Here is an 18,110-nt window from a genome sequence, read left to right as displayed (position 1 = left end):
GTCTCTGTGCCACCCCAGGAGCACCCCAGGGGACAGAAGCTTCTAGTCAACATCACCTCAGAGCTCAGCTGTGAGAGGCAGCTATGCCAGGGGGAGAGGCTGGTTTTGTCCTGATGTGCTCTGTGCTGAGGAACGGTGCCACAGCAGCCACGGTGGCTCCAGGAGGCCACAGCGGGGCCAGGCAGGTGAGAAAAAGAAAGAGGCGGGAAGCCTGACGAAACCACATCCCCAGGAAGGCAGCCGGACCCAGGCAGAAAGAGAACCTGAAGGGAAGAATCGTGAAAATGCACATCACTCTTTAAACTTAGGTCAGGGAGATCTGGAACCACAGCTCCAGCCACATGAAGCTGCACGGGACCTCAGCAATCACCTAGTCCAATTTCTGAGCATCTCTGGTGTTGGGTACCTCACCACCTGCCCAGGTGGGTGGCTGGCTTTACAGGGTGCTCCAGGGAGAGGCCCGGAACATTCTAAGGACAGGTCAGTGTCTTAGGGACCCATGCGAGAGGAAGGCCCAGAGCACAGGACAGTAACAACTTGCTGGAGGGCAGGAAACAAGTTAAAACAAAAAAAAAAACCCAGTTGTGATGATTTGTTGTGAAAGAAGCCGGCAAGGAACTGAGGGTGGGAGCGGCTGGCTCCCTCAGCTGGACAGTCAGGGAGGTTCTGGGGAGGTGGGTGTCAAGGGCTGGGGACAGCTGGGGATGAGAGCACAGCCTCTGCAAGGGACCACGGCAGGAAAGAGGTCGGCATCTTTCTGAAACAGAAGGAAGGCCAGTAGGGGCTGGGGAGGGAGAGGTAGGAGATGATTCTGAAAGGCAGAGCACAGAGGACACAGGCTTCGAGAGCCATGGTGAGGACTCTGGGGGTAGGCTGAGTAACACCCCTCCGGCTGCTGTGCTGAGAGTAGAGCGAATGGAGGCAAGTGGGCAGAGGGAGACCAGGGATGAGGCTGTTGGTGCGTATCTCCTGACACTGGCTGTGCAGCCTCAGGTGAGACGCTCGACTTTTCTGGGCCTCACTATTGCCCACATATATGGAGGTAATGTGGGGCAAATTTTGTTCACTCCCAGGAGGAGCTCCCGACCAGCTAGATGGAACAGGCTGTGGGGGATAGGAAGCTCTCCATCAGCACAAACATCGTACTGAGGCTGGCTCCACCACGCGAGATTTTGTGAAGAGCATTCAGACACCAGAGGAGGGTTGGGTAGAATGACCTCCCTGGTCGCTGACCCTGACTCTCTGTGAGCCATTATTCTAGCCCTACCTCTGGACCTGTCTTGCTGGGTGACCTCAAATTGGTTACTTCCCCTCTCCGTGCCTCAGTTCCCAAGTGAGGACAGAACTAGCTGGATGATCACTCTTGGTCCTCCCACCAGAACATTCTCCTCTTCATCCATTCTCAGTCTTTACCCCAACCCCCATTCACAATGGCCACCGTCTTGGCAGCTGGATGCTCCATGAGAACCTGGTCTTAGTCTTGGCAGAAAGTCCTCTGCATGTCCATCCATTTCAGTTCAAGCATCCTGGGTGACCTTTGGGCTGGAAATCCCTCTGCTCATCCTGGACAGGGGTTATTTTCTTTGGAATCACTCTGGATGGCCCCGGAACCAGGGCTTGCTTCTGTGCACAGCCTCCCATCCTGTCACCACCACATAAAGGCCACCAGCCCCTAGCAGATCCCAGGAGACTGTGCAGAGGAGCAAGGATTTGCGGACATCCTCCTCCAAACCTGTGAGTGGTGGGCTTTCTCCTGATGGCACCCCACGTGGCGATCTTCAGAATGTTTGGGGGGCAAGAGACAGAAGGATGGGGCCACTTGGATTAGCTAATATTTTGAGTGTAGCATTATTATTGACATCCAGAACTCTGATCAGAGGATGAAGACAGCAAGATGGTGTGTGGGGGGGGGGGTGCCCCCTAACCTTGACTCTGGGAAGGGGCCAGAGTGGGCTTCACAGTGGGCGTGATGTCTTACTGAAGCTGGAGAGTCAGTAGGAAATAACTTAGGTAAAATTGCAAAGACAAGGAGGCAGAGGAGCTAGCATGTGCAAAGGACCTTTGTGTAAAGAGCATAGACTTGGAACTAAGTGTGACTTGCCAAATTCCAGCTCCTCCACTCACTGGCTGTGTGTTTCTGGGCAGGTTGCTCTAGCTTTCTGATCTGGGTTGCCCATCTGTAAAATGGCAGATGACCACATCTACCTTAAAGGAATGTTAAGTGTAAGAGTAACAGGTGCTTATCAAAGATGATCCTTTTCTCTCTGGGTAATTCTCACTCTTGTTCCTCCTGGTGTCAAAGTGTTAAGACAAGATGCTTCAGCTTTGGAAACTTGTTCTCTTGTGCGGCCTGCTCACTGGGACCTCGGCATCTCTTCTTGGAGACCTTAGCAACGACCTGAATAATGTTGTGGACAAGCTGAAACCTGCTGTTGAGAAAGGACTTGAGACCATTGACAATACAGTTGAATGTGAGTTATCAAGATGATTGGCCTAAATTCTATGCCCACATTACCAGAGGCTGCCACCAGGGGATGCTCTTTATGAGTGGTTTGCTGAGAAAGGTGGCTCTTCAGTTCTAGTTCATTCACTTATTTTTCTAGGAATAAGCAATGCTCAAAGAATATCCCTTTACACACTACATCATGGCAAACTTTTCCTAATATACGCGTCAGATAAATTCCTAAAAGTGAGATTTCAAAAGTTCAAAAGGTATGCACATTTTAGGGGCGCCTGGGTGGCTTAGTCGGTTAAGCGTCCGACTTTGGCTCAGGTCATGATCTCGCAGTTCACGAGTTCGAGCCCCACGTCGGGCTCTGTGCTGACAGCTCGGAGCCTGGAGCCTGCTTCCGATTCTGTGTCTCCCTCTCTCTCTGACCCTCCCCCCATTCATGCTCTGTCTCTCTCTGTTTCAAAAATAAATAAACGTTAAAAAAATTTTTTTAAATAAAAAAAAGGTATGCATATTTTAAATTACAGTCGTTGTTGACAAATAATCCCTTACATTAACATTCTCTCCGTTAGTCTTGGGAGAGCGCCTTCCCCTCCCCCACCCTTGGCAGCACTAGTATGGGCCACTTAAGTGTTTTGCTAATGTCATAGACAAAAGATTATGACTCATTTCACTTTGCATTTCTCCAATTATGAAAGAATCCACTCATTTTTTCCATATTTTATTAGCTGTTTACATATTTTAGCACATTTTGTTCATATTCATAGCCTATTCTTCTGCTACGTTGTTCAATGTTCTTATTAATTTGTATTAGTTCATTGGAAATTAGCCATACTTAAGCCCTCAGCCTAGGTAGCTTTTTTTTTAAGTTTCTTTATTTATTTTGAGAGAGAGAGCACACACACACACACACACACACACGCACACACACACACACGTTTGAGTGGGGAGGGGAAAAGGGGCAGAGAGAGAGGAGGGAGAGAATCCCAAACAGGCTCCGGGCTAACAGCAATGCTAACAGCTCCAAAATGGAGCTTGATCCCACAAACTGCAAGATCATGACCCGAGACAAAACCAAGAGTCAGATGCCTAACCAACTGAGCCACCCAGGCACCCCTAAGCCTAGGTAGCTTTAAAGCTACCTAGCTTTATATTTATTTAATTTTGTCTCCTTTTTTAATTCTGATTTCTTTTTGTTTTTGTTGTTTTGTAAATGTTTATCTATTTACTTTCAGAGAGAGAGGGAGAGTGGGAGCCGGGGAGGGGCAGAGAGAGAGGGAGAGAGAGAGAATCCCAAGCAGGCTCTGTGCAGAGCCCAACTTGGGGCTCGATCTCACAAATTGTGCTCTGAGTCGAAAACAAGAGATGGACCCTTAACCAACTGAGGCACGCAGGCACCCCTTTACGAATGCCTCTAAATGCCTGCTGCCAAGCTCTCATCCTCGAACTCCCATTTGCCACTTTTATGAGTTGGAGCCATACTTTTCCCTTGATTCTGGATTTTCCATTTCTTAGTTTATTCTCTTCATTTTGTTTGACCCAGTTTCTGAAACGTGTGAACATCTCATTCAGAGCAATAGACAACCCCCCCCCCCCCCACCTCAACTAGAAGCTGGTGTACAATCGATATCAATTGCCTCGTTCGTTGATCGATTGCTCTGGGTACAAATGATGAGTATGTATTAGTATGAAGGCAGCACGGAAGGAACAAAGGCTCCCCAGCCACACGACTTTAGGCACATTTCTTAACCTTTCGGTCCTTTATTTCCTCATCTGAAAATGCAGATAATAACAATATCTACCTCATTTGGGTTGTTAGGAAGAGTAAATAAAATAACATAGGCAAATGGTCTTACCTAGCGCCTCGTACATGGTCACTGCTCCATAAATGGCACACAACTCTCAATGGCAATTGTTTTTGTCAGCTATCCTTCAGAAATTGAAGGCTGACGTGGCGGTGCTTCAGGATTCCAAGGTTTGGCAGCTGGCCAAGCAGAAGCTGCAGGAAGCTGAGAAGTTGGTGAACAATGCTCTTTCGAAGGTCCTCTCACTTAAGGATGGGACTTTGAGGTGAGTTGATGCTTCAAGGTGGAGAGCTTTGCTTCAGGAAAAGGGAACACACATCTTTGGGGAGGTGAGTTTAAGATCAAAGACAGAAAGGTGGATAAACCTTGCTCCTCCTCATAGAGCTGAGGCCGTCTGAGGCCAGGTTCATCAGGGCTTGGGCAAATTAGAAGCAGGGCCGTGGGGCCAGTCTGAGCAGCTCATGGGTTGGGGCTTCCACATTCTGTAATTTCGGGATCCCGGTGAAGGTCCCTTTAATCCTCACCCCCACCTGCTTGCTGGTGCCTGAAGTCCCTCTTCCAAGGAATAAGACCTTTCTTCTCCAAATATAGCTGAGGGTAAAAGTCTGGATCCCCTCAGGAGAGAGAAAACTGGAATTCATACCACATAGCTGGCTCCACACATAGAGTTTTGGAGTCAGACGGTTCTGGGTTCAAGTTCTGATGCTGACACTTATTGCCCCCCGGAACCTGTGGGGGAAATGACATCCATCTGAGTGCCCGTTTTTGCTACGCCCCAACACGGAGAGGATCAAACTTCCGAGCAGGGCGACCGTGAAGGCCAAAGAAGGCAGGAGTGGTGAGGCCCAAATGCTCAGAGTGATGCTGGCGTCAGGGAAGCATGGCTGTCACGAGGAATAACAAAGGCAAACCGTGGTTTTTGCACAGCGTGAACATCCTTAACTCCCGCATCCTGAATATCAGAATTGAACTGACTCCTGATGGCGAAGGCATTAACATAAGGGTCCCCGTCACCGCTAATGTCACCCTGGCTCTGTGAGTATGCATTCGAATCTGGGATTGGGGAGTGGTAGTGCAGCATGGCCAGGGGATTCCCAAATTGGAACCAGGCACTTTTCCATGCTGCTATGTGGCCTTGGGCCTCAGTCTCCCAATCTGTAAATGAGGGGGCCTTTCCAGCTCTAAGATCTGAGCCCTTAAAATGTTCCGGTGAACTTTGGCCATCACCAAGTCTCTTTTAAAAGAACCTTCCAGGGGCGCCTGGGTGGCTCAGTCAGTTAAGCGTCCAACTTCAGCTCAGGTCACGATCTCGCGGTCTGTGAGTTCGAGCCCCACGTCAGGCTCTGGGCTGATGGCTCAGAGCCTGGAGCCTGTTTCCGATTCTGTGTCTCCCTCTCTCTCTGCCCCTTCCCCCATTCATGCTCTGTCTCTCTCTGTCCCAAAAATAAATAAACGTTAAAAAAAATTTTTTTAAAAGAAACTTCCATTAAATATTTCTGAAATCGTAACATTTGTACGATTGTAAAATTTGTAAATTTTACAATCTAATTGTAAAATTTGAAAAATTGAGAAAACATGAGCATTCACAACTCTTTGGCAAAATTTCCTCCAGCATTATCTGCTCTCTTGAGACTCTCTTTGAATAGCAGGGACCACTGTGCCTAATGCATATAGTATTGTACAGTATATAATGAAGGACTTGTGTGACAAATACAATTTTAAGGTATATTAATGACTTTAAGAAAGATAGCTAGGAGAATGAGCATGTGTGGAAGCAGATAAATGGAGGACACGGGGGCTCCATCATTCATTGGCAATGAGATCTTGGGATGGTTGCTTAGCCTGTACCAGTATTTCCCCATTTTGAAAATAGAGATAATAGTGCTTTTCCCTCATGGTGTTTGTGTAATGACATGGATTAATCCAGGCATTTTAGAAATGCCTGGCATATAATTTGCCCTCGATAACTGTTAACTATTGTTATTATTTTAATTATTACAGTGGTGCTATATAAAAATGTCATATGAGCCATATCCACGTGGCTAGGCAAAGACGCCCCTAACATAAATATGTCAGTCTCATAAGGAATATAGATGACACTGACATCAGCCATAGACATCTGGGTAGTGTGTACCCAGTGGAGGAAGCTTAGCAGGCCTTCTCGACTTGCATTCACTGGGAATCTTATTTCCTACAGGCCTCTCCTTGGCAAGAAGGTCAACCTGAAGGTTTCTTTGGACCTCCTGACTAGCCTCAGACTTGAAACCGATGCCCAGACTGGCATCCCCAAAGTGGTCGTGGGAGAATGCCTCAGTGACTCAGACAGCATCTCCATCACCTTGCTGGACGGGTAAGGCCCTTGTTCCACCTCAGCAGAGCTGGGCTCTCAGGGGAGTTGAGGACCCCTAATCTCAGCCCTATTCCTATACCCACGAGGCAGCACCATGTGGCGAAAAGGAGTGTCGGCTCTGGAGTCAGACAGACCTTGGTTCAAATACCGGCTCTGCTACCAGCTTGTAACGTTGTGACCAACTTAGCCCCTCCGAGCCTCAGTTTTCCCTTCAGTGAAGGTGATAATAATGCCTGCTCCTCAGTTGCTGAGCCGACCAGATGGAAAGACACAAGTGTTTGGCACCCAGCCTGGCACACACTAAGCTCTCAGGGATCATAATACCCATGCGGACTCTGTCTCCTTGTTCTCTCTGTTACCGAGACCAGAGTGTTGACCTCTGAGCACGAATCTGTTCGTTCCACCTTACGGTGCTGCCAGGATTCTGCTTCCTGCTTTTTGAAGCTCTGTTGTTTTGTGCATGTGCACATTTAGGATTGTTACTTTTTCTTGAAAAATGGACCCCTCTATCATTATGTTATATCCCGTAATAACAACAACAACAAACTGTATTCACCTTCTTGCCTCCATGCGGGGGTGGGGGGAGAAGAGAAGTCAGTGCTTACCATGGGCTCTAATTTCCGATTGCCCCCAGAGAGGCCTCCACCCACTGGAAAATTCCCAAAATGAGATCTTGAAAACTCAATCCTCTCCATTAAAATCATCGATCCCTGTTAATCCACAAAACCTGTGCCTTAAACTGTGCTTGAAAGGGCACGTTTGGTGGGGAAAGAGGATTGGGAGAGGAAGGGTGACCCTGGAGGTGGCTCATGGAGGAGGAAAGGCTGGAAGCTGAGGGCTGGGGCAGGTTGGCTTTGGGAGGAAACAAGGCTGGCTTCTCAGCTCTCAGCCGTGAGGGCTATGAGCAGAGGTCACTCTACCATACCCCTCTTGAGGGATATGACCGCAGGTTGCCTGAAGTTCCCTCCCCCCGCCCAAACCAAAGAAAGGCTCTCCTGCCTGATGTTATTTGGGAAGGCTGGGATACAAAGTGACAGACCTGAGCCCTGCTGGATACGGCCTTGTCTGCAGGTCCCAGGGAATTCATCCTGTCACTCTGGGTCTCAGTGTCCACATCTGTGAAATGGCATTCCTCTCTACTGCCCCCAGCCTGCTCACCCCAAGTGCTCCCCACAGCTGTCTGGGCTCAGTATGAGCTGGCCCACCCTCAGATCACTGCACTCTTGCCATCACTCACTGCGTTCCAGGCACCCTGGCCCTTACTCTGGGCTCAGAGAAGCTCTCTCCCACCTCTAGACCTGTCCTTGTTCCGGCCTCCTAGAACACCTTGCCCCTCCACCTCCATGTTCTTCTTAACCTTCAGGTTCTAGCAATGCTTCCTCCTGGGGCACCTGGGTGGCTTAGTTGGTTAAGCGTCTGGCTCTTGATTTCAGCTCAGGTCATGATCTCAGAGTTTGTGAGTTCAAGCCCCACATCGAGCTCTGTGCTGACAGTGCTGAGCCTGCTTGGGATTCTCTCTCTCCCTCTCTCTTTGCCCCTCCCCTGCTTGCACACATGCTCTCGCTCTCTATCTCTCAAAATAAATCAATAAACTTAAAAAAAAGATTTTAAAAAGTTTCCTTCTATTCTCCCTCGAAATAGTCTACTCTAGCTCTTCGGAGTACTTGTCCCAAGTTGTCCTTATATATTTAATTCTATATTTACTTCATTGCTTCTTTTAGCCAAAAATGCTTGAACATCTGCTATGTCCAAGATAGGCTCTGAACTCTGGAGAATTTTTGATGACAACAGACAAGGACCCTGTTTTCCTGGAGTTTATTGTCCTGAGGGAAAGGCAGGCAGACAAGCTTCCAGTCCATCTGTAAAAAGCCCTCAAAGAAAACGTCAGATTATAATGTCAGACACATAGCGGTCTGATGCAAAGCACTCTCTTAGGCGAGCAGTCAGGGAAGGCTGCTCGGAGGAGGTGTCGGGCATGCTGAGAGCTGAAGCTGGGAAGGAGCCAGAGTTAGCAAGACTTGTTTCATGCTTAGGTACCAGGAGGCATAGTGCTTGTGTTTTGCTCCTCCCTGTGGCCCCAGCCCAGCTTAGTGCCTGGCATGTAGGTGGTGATCTGTAAATATGTGTTGAATGAATAAATGAATCAATGAAGTCTTAAGGTTGTGAGGAGACTCTCACAGGTTGAGGTGAGCCTCTGGTCAGACGTGGGGTGCCCCTGAACAGCACTCTGTGGTTAGAAAGGCGTCACAGTGTCCCTGGGTCTATGTGACTTCAAGGTGCTACATCATCTCCCACCCTCCTCCCGCTGCTATGTGGCAGTTCTCCCCACTTGCCTGGCTTTATCAGTTGCCTCTCTTTTCCAGCCACAGTCAACTGATCAACAAGATCCTGAACTCCATGACCACCATCCTGGAAAAGACTGTGTCCTACCTAATAGAGAAGGATGTGAGTCCTCCACTCCTGGGGGCCCAGAGACATGAGGGGGGCGGGGGGGAGAAGGGAGGCAGGTGTACCATTCACAGGCCTGATCATATTCTCTGGCACCTTTTTTTCCAAGGTGCAAACTTCTCCTTGGGCTGTCAGCTGGAACCTGCACCCCTTTATTCAGCCTGGGGAGCAGGAGAGAGGAGCAGGGCCTGACAGTAGCTGAAATCATTGGGTCCCAAACTTGAGCCACTGGCCATATCTACCTGGCCTTTTTAGCTAATGTGTTCCTTTAAACAATGCAATTTTACTTAAACTTATTTAAATACATTTATCTTAAAAGAAAACTATATCTCCACCATAATTAGAAATTAATATCACTTAGATAATTAATTAAAGCAATAAACACCAACCTGTAAAAATAGGTATTTTCATCATTTTCATACGTACACACATATGTACACACAAAGTTCCAGAGATTCTGAATCAGTCATTCTGGAAGGGGGCTGGGAATCTGGGTTTGTGAAAGAAAAATCCTCCACGTGGCTCTGTGATTCACTGAACGGGAGCCTCACTACTCAAAATGTGGTCCTCTGACCAGCAGCATGGACCCTCACCAGGGAGCTTACTAGAAATGCAGGCTCTCAGCCTGCCCCCCTGCCCCATCATCACCCCAGACGTGCTGAGTCAGAATTTGCATTTTAGTGAGATCCTCAGGGGATTGTACACACAGAATGGTGAGAAAATCTGCTCTATGGTTCCCAGGGCCCCATTTGATTCCTTAAAATTCCAGGGTGCCAAGGTTCAAGATTTCCAAGAGTGTAGGGTTCTGGGATGTGAACATTCTAGATTCTCAAGGTTCTAGGGTTCCAATGTTCTAAGGTTTTAGAATTCTAACATCCTATTGTTCTCTAGTTTTAGACTTCTAAGTTTCTGTTGTTCTAGAATCCTAAGGATCAAAGGTTCTGAGATACTCCTGGGCAGCTGGCAGTTTCTCCCCAGCTGATAATGATTTGTCCTCCTTCCTGTTCCTGGCCCTCCTCCCCCTCCCTCCTTCCCTTCTGCCCTGTTTCTCCGCCCGCCCCCCCCTCCCGCCCCACAGGTGTGCCCATTGATCCACCTCTTGGTCTCCACGGTGGATGAACATATTTTACATGACATCATTGGTAAGTCACAGCCTGGGGACGGTGGCAGGGGGGGAGCTTTTCCCTCTGCAGCCTTCTAAGGTTAAGCATGAACCCTGCACCCACCCCACGGTAGGTCTGGCCAGGGGACCCTGGAGAAGCAGGAGGACCCAACGTCTGAGCAAGCTGGGGGAGTGTGGCTGGATGGAGTCTTTGCAGAACTGAGGGGGTTCTGTGGGCCTCTGAGAGCTCTCTATCATCCCTCTTTAAACCCACAGAACCTGCCTATGAGATGTGAGAAAGAAGAGCGGCCATATCTGGGTTCAAATCCTGGCTCTGATATTTAGCAGCTATGGGGCCTTGTTCAAGTGGGTCTGCCTCTCTGAGCCTGGGTTTCCTCCCGGGTGAACCAAGATTATAAACACCGGAGGCTGATGAGTGGATTCAGAGGAAAAGCTGGCCTCTTTCCCTCCTTGTGAAAAGCCGTGGCTTCTCCTCCAGCCATGGGGGGTGGGGGAGCGGCTTTCTTTGTTCTCTGGGTCTCCAGGTGTGGCTGGGGTTGCCGAGCAGTAGAAGTGGGTAGGTGAAGGTATCAGGGTCCTGGAGGTGGCCCTTCTATGGAAACAGCCACAGGTCAGTTCCTTGGGCGATCTCTCTACACTCTGCATACACCATCCCGTTGGAGCCTCGCAACAACCCTGTGGGGTGGGTGCTGTCATTATACCCATTTTACAGATGAACAAACTGAGGCTCAGAGAAGTGGACTGACATGCCTGAGGTCCCATGGCTGTCAGACTGACCCGCTGGAGAGCAGCAGCCATTGGGGTCTGGTTTCTATTGGAGAATGAGGCCTGCTATTTATTTTGTCCCTTCAGATAAACTTCCAAAGGACAGCAAACCGCAAGCTGCTGCCTGAAGAGGGGCATGAGGAGGGCTGCTGTGATGCCCAACCAAAGGTAAGGGGTGGCTCTGTGCCCCATTCAGGGGATGAGGCCCCTCCACAGGCACCTGTGGTGAAGCCAAAGCAAGGCTTGGCTTCTCTCTTTTTAGCAGCAGGCTGAGCCCTAATTTTGGTCATAGACTGAGCTGTGACCCTGGCCCCAGCCTGAACCCTGACCTGGTCACACTCTGCACCTTGAGCCTTATTCCGACACCCAGAATGAGCCTGGATCCTAGTCACAGACTGAGCCCTGACCTTGATCTCAGACTGATCCACGATCCTGGTCATATACCGAGCCCTGAACCCTGGCTCTAGTCTTGGCCTCTGATCAGTCTTTTCACATCTGCCATTGCTCCTAAGGTGAGGGGAGAGAAGGGTGAGGGAAGGAGGATAGGTCCGTGTCAGGTGCCAGAGACAAACCCCAAACCACAGGTGCCAGTCCCTTCTCCAAGATGTGAGACTCTGTAGGATATTGTGGGAAAGAGTTCGGGCAGCAGGGTCTGGTGGCTGACAGGGATCCACAACAACCCCACTGCGGTCAGTGCCCTAAGCCCTTGCGGTCTCATTCCAGCTCAGTTCCCAGTGGCTTGACTGTGCCCCACGTAGCATCTCCATCTAGTAAAGGTACAGCCACCATCCAACCAGAGTGACAGCCTAAGTGCAGCCAGAAGGAGCCCTCACAGATCCTTCTCCTCATGGTTGGGACAGCAGCCTCTGTGCTCACCGCCCTCCACCCCCTGCAATAAAAAAACAATTTCTGCACCCTCCTGTGTGGCTCCTTTTATTCCCTCCATTGGGATGGGGAGGGGGCGACTGGGGCGGTAGAGACCTGGGTGGGATCTGGAAGGGATATTTGGGACTATCCATCTTGTTTCACAAGGCACAGAGAGGGCAAGAGACTGACCCAGGGCCACACAGCCAGTCGGTGGCAGTGGCAGACCCCTTGATTCATCCATTTACACGCTCGGCAGGTATTTAGTGAGTCCCTACTGTGGACCAGGCAGGCAGTGGGAATGGGACAGTCACATTCTGGGTGACCCCACCTAGTGCTTTCGTCCCCTGCCCTCCAGGGACTCTGAGAGGCCTTGTGGAGGACCGGGGGCATCTGATCCATGGGCTCAGGAGTACAGAGCAGAATGACGTAGGGTCAGAGGCCTGGGCCACATCCCAGCCCTCCCCTCCGTGCCCCCTGAAGGGCTGGAGCTGAGATCAATTCAAGCAACCCCTGAGAACACCCATGGTCCCCAGACTCCAGGGCTCATCTCCCCTCCAACTGCCAGCCTGAGACCCTGTGCGCCCACCTGCCAGGCTGCACAGAGGCCCAGCCAGCCTGGTGAAGCCAAGGGTCCCTTGGAGACCAGCTGCTGTCTCCAGCCGAGGTCCCTTCTTCCACACTCTAGAGCTCAGCTCACCCCAGGCTGTGCCAGGCCATGGTTGAGTCAGCATCGCTCTGCTTATGTTACCACCACTGCCATCCTGGGGAGCTGCCTTTGCTGGCCACATGTGACCTCACCAATTCTTAACAACAGCCAGGAAACACTGTTCTCGTCCCCATTTGACACATGAGGAAACTAAGGCTCACAGAGGGAAAGTGACTCATCAAGGTCACACAGTAAGCAAGTGGCAAATCTGGATTTGAACACACAACTATGAGAGCCTTTGCTCAGAGAAGTGACATCCCATCACCCAAGCACTTTGGCTGCCTCCTCGGCCCCCAGCAGGCACTGCTTTCTTCTGCCCTGGACACATGAGAGCCTCTTGAGGCTGCTCTTCCTCCCTACATGCAGGCCTTAGTTTCCCCTTTGCCCTGCAGGGAGGAGGATGCCACCCCATCCAAAAGGGACCGCCTCATGGGGTCCAGTCACCTCAAGGGACTCTTGAGTCCCTGGAGTGGCCTGGAGGGGCCTCAGACCAGCTCTCCTGAGTGATCCCGTGAGGACCTCAGTTCAGATGTGCCAAGGGGCTGCTGGGCACAGGGCGAGGGCCAGGGAGTTAGGCACATCTGAGCTCAAGATGGCCCCTGCCACTTTCTAGGTCTGAAATCTTGGGTAATTTACTTAGCCTCTCAGAATCTGGAGTTTCTCCCCTGTAGGGAATTAACAGTAAAACCTCGGTCACTAGGCTGTTGCGAGGATGGGAAGTGTTTAACTAGGGCCTGATAGCTATTGTGTCCCCTCTACACGCTGAAATTGCTATCACAACCACCCTAGTGTTTGTTGATTGACTGCTAACAGCCCTGATGTGGTAGAGAAAACCATGGTCCTGGGAGATCTTGGGTTTTCACCCCGTCTTTATCACAACACTGTCAATGGTCTCCCAGTGGTCATTCTCTCCCCTCCCCAGATTTTAACTGGGCACATCGTCCCCAGCCAGAGACTACATTTCCCAGCCTCCCTTGCAGTAGCCATGCGATTAAAGTCTGACCAATGGCATATCAGCAGAAATGATGTGTTTGAAAGGAAGGAGTTCCTGGCTGGCTGGCTCAGTGTGTGGAGCATGTGACTCATGATCTTGGGTTGTGAGTTCAAGTCCCACATTGGGAACTGAGCTTTAAAAAAAAAAAAAAGAAGAAGAAGGGGGGGGGGGTCCCTCTACTTTCTTCCTTCTATCAAGTTAGAAATGGGAATGAGCAGAACTGCCTGAGACCTAGAGGTGGAAGCTGTGTACTGAGCCAGCAGAGCTGCTCCTAAAGCCCCTGACTACCCACCTCTGGGCTCCATGGCAGTAAAAGAATGAGCTAGCTTATTTAAACCAGTGTGTTGGGGCGCCTGGGTGGCTCAGTCGGTTAAGCGTCCGACTTCGGCTCAGGTCATGATCTCACAGTCTGTGAGTTCGAGCCCCGCGTCAGGCTCTGTGCTGACAGCTCAGAGCCTGGAGCCTGTTTCAGATTCTGTGTCTCCCTCTCTCTCTGCCCCTCCCCACTGTTCACGCTCTGTCTCTCTCTGTCTCAAAAATAAATAAACGTTAAAAAAATCTTTAAAAAAAAATAAATAAATAAATAAACCAGTGTGTTTTGGGGTCTCCTTGTCAAGGCTACTTTGTCTCTATTCCACCTGCCTCCTTCTGCCAATAACGTGCTGTGTGACATTAGCCTGCTAACTTCTCTCTGAGCCCTGTTTTCTTATTTGCATAGAGATCCCTAAAGGCCCTTCCTGTTCCAACAGGACAAAAGTTAGTGCTCCCTCCAGACTTGAATGGGAAAGAGAATAAACATTTATGGAGTCCCTACCACATGCCAGGCGCTGTATTAGACTGGTGATTCTTTGCCCCCCAGGGGCATTGGCAATGTCTGGAGACATTTTAATTGTCACATATTGTTGCAGATGCTACTGGCATGTCGTGAGTAGAGGCCGGGGATTGTCACTTAGCATTCTACAATACACAGGACAGCCTCTCACAAAAAAGAATCATCCAGGCCAAAATGTCAATAGTGTTGAGAATTCCTGTATTAAACCTTTATGCACATTATCCCACTGAATTCCGTTTTTTTCTGAGGGATGCAGTGAATGGGTCTTGGGGGAAGATGTGGCAACTAAGTAAGGCTCAGAGAGGTGAAGTGACTTGCCCAAGGCCACACAGCTGGTCAGGGGCAAAGCTGGATTTAATCCAAAGTCACCCTCCTCCAGAGCCGGTGCTTCCCTTCTGGCGGGGGAAGAAGGGTGAGTTTTCCTTTCTCGCTGTTTTGTGACAACCCCTCCTCCCACAAAAAATACACAAAGGAGGTCTCAAAATTCAGGGCTTCTTTGGGCAGTAACCAACTGGAGTCAGTGCCAAGCCTTTGTCCATGCTGTTATGTCTACTGCGCACACCATTCCTCCTCCCTCCCCAGCTGGCTAAATCCTGCTCAGCCTTAAAACTTTGCTCAGGGGCGCCTGGGTGGCTCAGTCGTTTAAGTGTCCGACTTTGGCTCAGGTCATGATTTTATGATTCATGAGTTTGAGTCCCACATGGGGCTTTCTGCTGTCAGCCTCAAACCCACTTTGGATCCTCTGTCTTCTCTCTTTGCCCCTCCCCTGCTCCCCCTCCCTCTCTCTCTCTCTCAAAAATAAATAAACATTAAAAAAAAGGAAGAAAGAGTGTCAACTCTGGTTAGTATGGTTTTTCCCTTCTTTTTTTTTTTAATATTTATTTTTGAGAGAGGGGGAGGGGCAAAGAGAGGGGAACAAAAGATCTGACGCAGCGAGCCTCGAGATCATGACCTGAGCTGAAGTCGGATGCTTAACCCACTGAGCTGCCAGGCGCCCCGGTTTTCACCTTTCCTATTCATCAATCTGCCGCCATGAGCCCGTGAGCTCCTTGAGGGCAGGAACCTCGCTCCTCTCAACAGCCCCAGCGTCCAGAAAAGGACCAGATACAGTATAAGCACTAACAAATGTTGAATGAGTGAGTGAATGAATGAATGAATGAATCTCTTCTGTCTGTATACAATCAGACACCATCTCCAGGACACCTGAGTGGGTAGGTGCACAGGAAATTTCTAGCAAGCCAGAACTGGGAGTCTTGTCATCATTTTCTGTCAATCAGGGCTAGATACCTGGGACTTGAGGACATAAGTGATGGACTAGGACCAAATGCGGGGCTCCTAGGTAATTTAAGCCAGAACATGGGGTGGGTGGGGCCAAGGCCACTCGGCCCCACCGGTGACTAATGTGGGCAATGGAGGTGAAAGGAAAGAGGGTGCAGAAGTGACGAGGGCTCTGTTGTCAGCCTGGCGCCCCTGCTACCAGCTCTGGCTCAGACCTCAAAGAGGGGTGAGGGCTTCCTGGAGATGGTGACACCTCATGAAGGAGGCTTTGGGGACAAAGAGGCCATACGGAGGAGGAGAGGGAAGAACTGGCCTGAGGGAATATATGAGAAGAAAGAAGGCAAGACCTGACTGGACCCCGAATCAGCCAGAAAACAGAGAGCAAAACTGTCGCGCAGGCTCTTTTAAAGGTTTAATTCAGTTAAATAAATGCTGGATCTTTCCAATGTTTGCACCATCCCTTCAGGATAACATCTCAGGATCAAAATTATTTACCTTATGCCTTGGAACAGTATAGGATGCCAGGAACACATCATAGAACTTACCAACCCGGATCTTTCTATTTACACTAGGATGAGGGAGTATATACATTTCACCGTATATTTGCCAGCAGATAGACACTTTTATTTTAAATATTTGTTCTTTGAATGGGAGTGGAATAAACTTCATCACCCTGGAAGAGCTGAAGGTCCCAAGTTAGGAGAGGCAATTATTCCATCAACTCAAAAGATTATTTTCTCAACTTTTTTTTTTTTTTAATTTGGGGAAATACTGTGTTTTACAGCTGAATGAAAATACAGCTCTGAGAACTGTGCTGAGCTGGTGTCACAATGATGCAAGAAACTGGGACTGGGTGGGGGAACTGAACGGGGATGCTGAAATTTGACAAATTTCATTTGTTGGGGTGACTCACTTCTGTGTTAATGTTTGTTCAAGAAATAACATGGATTTTCCAAAAGGAAGAGGGTTGTTGAGCACCTAGCTAAGCCAGGCTCTGTGCCTGGTGACAGAAACAGGACCCCCTGCCCCTGAGCACAGCAGCCTTGAGGGGATCCTGCAAAGCTCCAAGTCCACGGCAGGGGCTGGGAGTGAAGAGGGCAGGACTCAGGTTCATAGCCCCCTGGGAGGTGGGGTTGAGAGAAAGACTCGGAGGAGGGGCTTCTGGCCCAGCCTGGGGCTGACGGGCATCTCATTTTAACAAAATGACATATTTTATGAAAAATAACCCCATGTTCCAGAAAACATCAAAAGTGAGAGGAGTGGCTCTGTTTTACTTTCTTTCTTTCTTTCTTTTTTTTTAATCTCGCGGGGCGCCTGGGTGACTAATCAGTTAAGGATTCAACTCTTGATTTTGGCTCAGGTCATGACCTCACCGTTCAGGAGTTCAAGCCCTGCATGGGGCTCTGTGCTGACAGCATGGAGCCTGCTTGGGATTCTCTTTTTCTCTCTCTCTGCCCCTCCCCTCTCTTGGTCTCCTCTCTCTCTCTCTCTCTCTCTCTCTCTCTCTCTCTCACACACACACACACACACACACAAACAAATAAATAAACATTTTTTTAAAAATCTCCATAACGACTGGCTTAACAGAAGAGAGCTGGATCCTTGCATCTGCTCTGCCTCCAGTCAGTTCCAATATCACATGTCATGGAGTTCTCAGAAAAATCTGCTCTACACTTGTGAGATAAATGAGAGAGAAGAGGCAAATAATGTCTTCATATTAATTCAAAAAATTTTTGGACCTCGCAGACCTCCTGGAAGTTTGTTGGGGGCCCCCAGACTACACTTTGAGAACCACTGGGCTAGTTACTAGGAAGCCATGGAAAGTTTCCAGACAGGAGAGAGACAATCTCAGCAATCAGTTTCAGGAAGTTTCCTCTAACAGGTGATATGTTGGGTGGGTTGAAAGGAGGCAAAGGCCATGGCTGGTCCAGGTCCCACCCAGGGCAGGAGCTGTTGGGGTGGAGAGCTGGGCTGTGGACAGAGAGAGAGGGTGGCTTCCAGGGAGGAGGTGCCCATGAGAGAGGTACAGCTAGGGAAGTCCATCCTGCAACTTAATCATGCTGAGCCTTTGCTATCCTGGGCCCCCCAGACTAGGCTCTGGGGCCAGAGCTGATGGCTCAGGAGCCTACATCCCACCGTCCTCAGCTTAGGAAGGAGAGAGTGTTGCAGGAAGGCACTAGACCTCACCTTTGGTTCTGATTCTCTTTATCTCATATCCAAGGTCAGTAGGCAAAGTCACATTTGTCCCTGTTGTCCTGCAAGCACTTGCCCATCCAAGTGACCCTCTGCCTACAGACACAACTGCTAACTAGAGCAGCTGTACTGACAATGGTATCTGTGGACCTGCATTTTACAACCTTGATCGAAGCTTCCAGAGTGTCTCACCTCACCATGCCACAATCACACCCCTTGGTATTTACCCAAAGGAATTGAAAAGATGTGTCCACACAAAAACCTGCACTTGGAGATTTTAGCAGATTTATTCATAAC

The 18,110-nt window shown here is 49.5% G+C and overlaps 2 protein-coding genes across 2 annotated transcripts in view; both read left to right on the top strand.

Moving 5' to 3' along the window:
- Positions 1 to 18,110, top strand: part of LOC109272557 (vomeromodulin-like) — a 286,851-nt gene that overhangs the window by 119,567 nt on the left and 149,174 nt on the right. The window lies entirely within an intron of this gene.
- BPIFA2 (BPI fold containing family A member 2) lies at positions 2,315 to 10,453 on the top strand. Its single transcript, XM_053890869.1, has 7 exons — positions 2,315 to 2,471; positions 4,378 to 4,522; positions 5,185 to 5,292; positions 6,455 to 6,607; positions 8,971 to 9,052; positions 10,134 to 10,197; positions 10,434 to 10,453. Exons 1-7 carry the CDS (start codon positions 2,315 to 2,317, stop codon positions 10,451 to 10,453), a joined length of 729 nt encoding a protein of 242 aa, XP_053746844.1.

Source organism: Panthera pardus, unplaced genomic scaffold (assembly GCF_024362965.1).
Source record: "Panthera pardus isolate Hobbes unplaced genomic scaffold, ASM2436296v1 HiC_scaffold_25, whole genome shotgun sequence".
NCBI classification, from domain to species: Eukaryota; Metazoa; Chordata; class Mammalia; order Carnivora; family Felidae; genus Panthera; species Panthera pardus.
The sequence above is the reverse complement of the archived record's forward strand: the minus strand, read 5'-3'. Positions and strand labels throughout refer to the sequence as shown.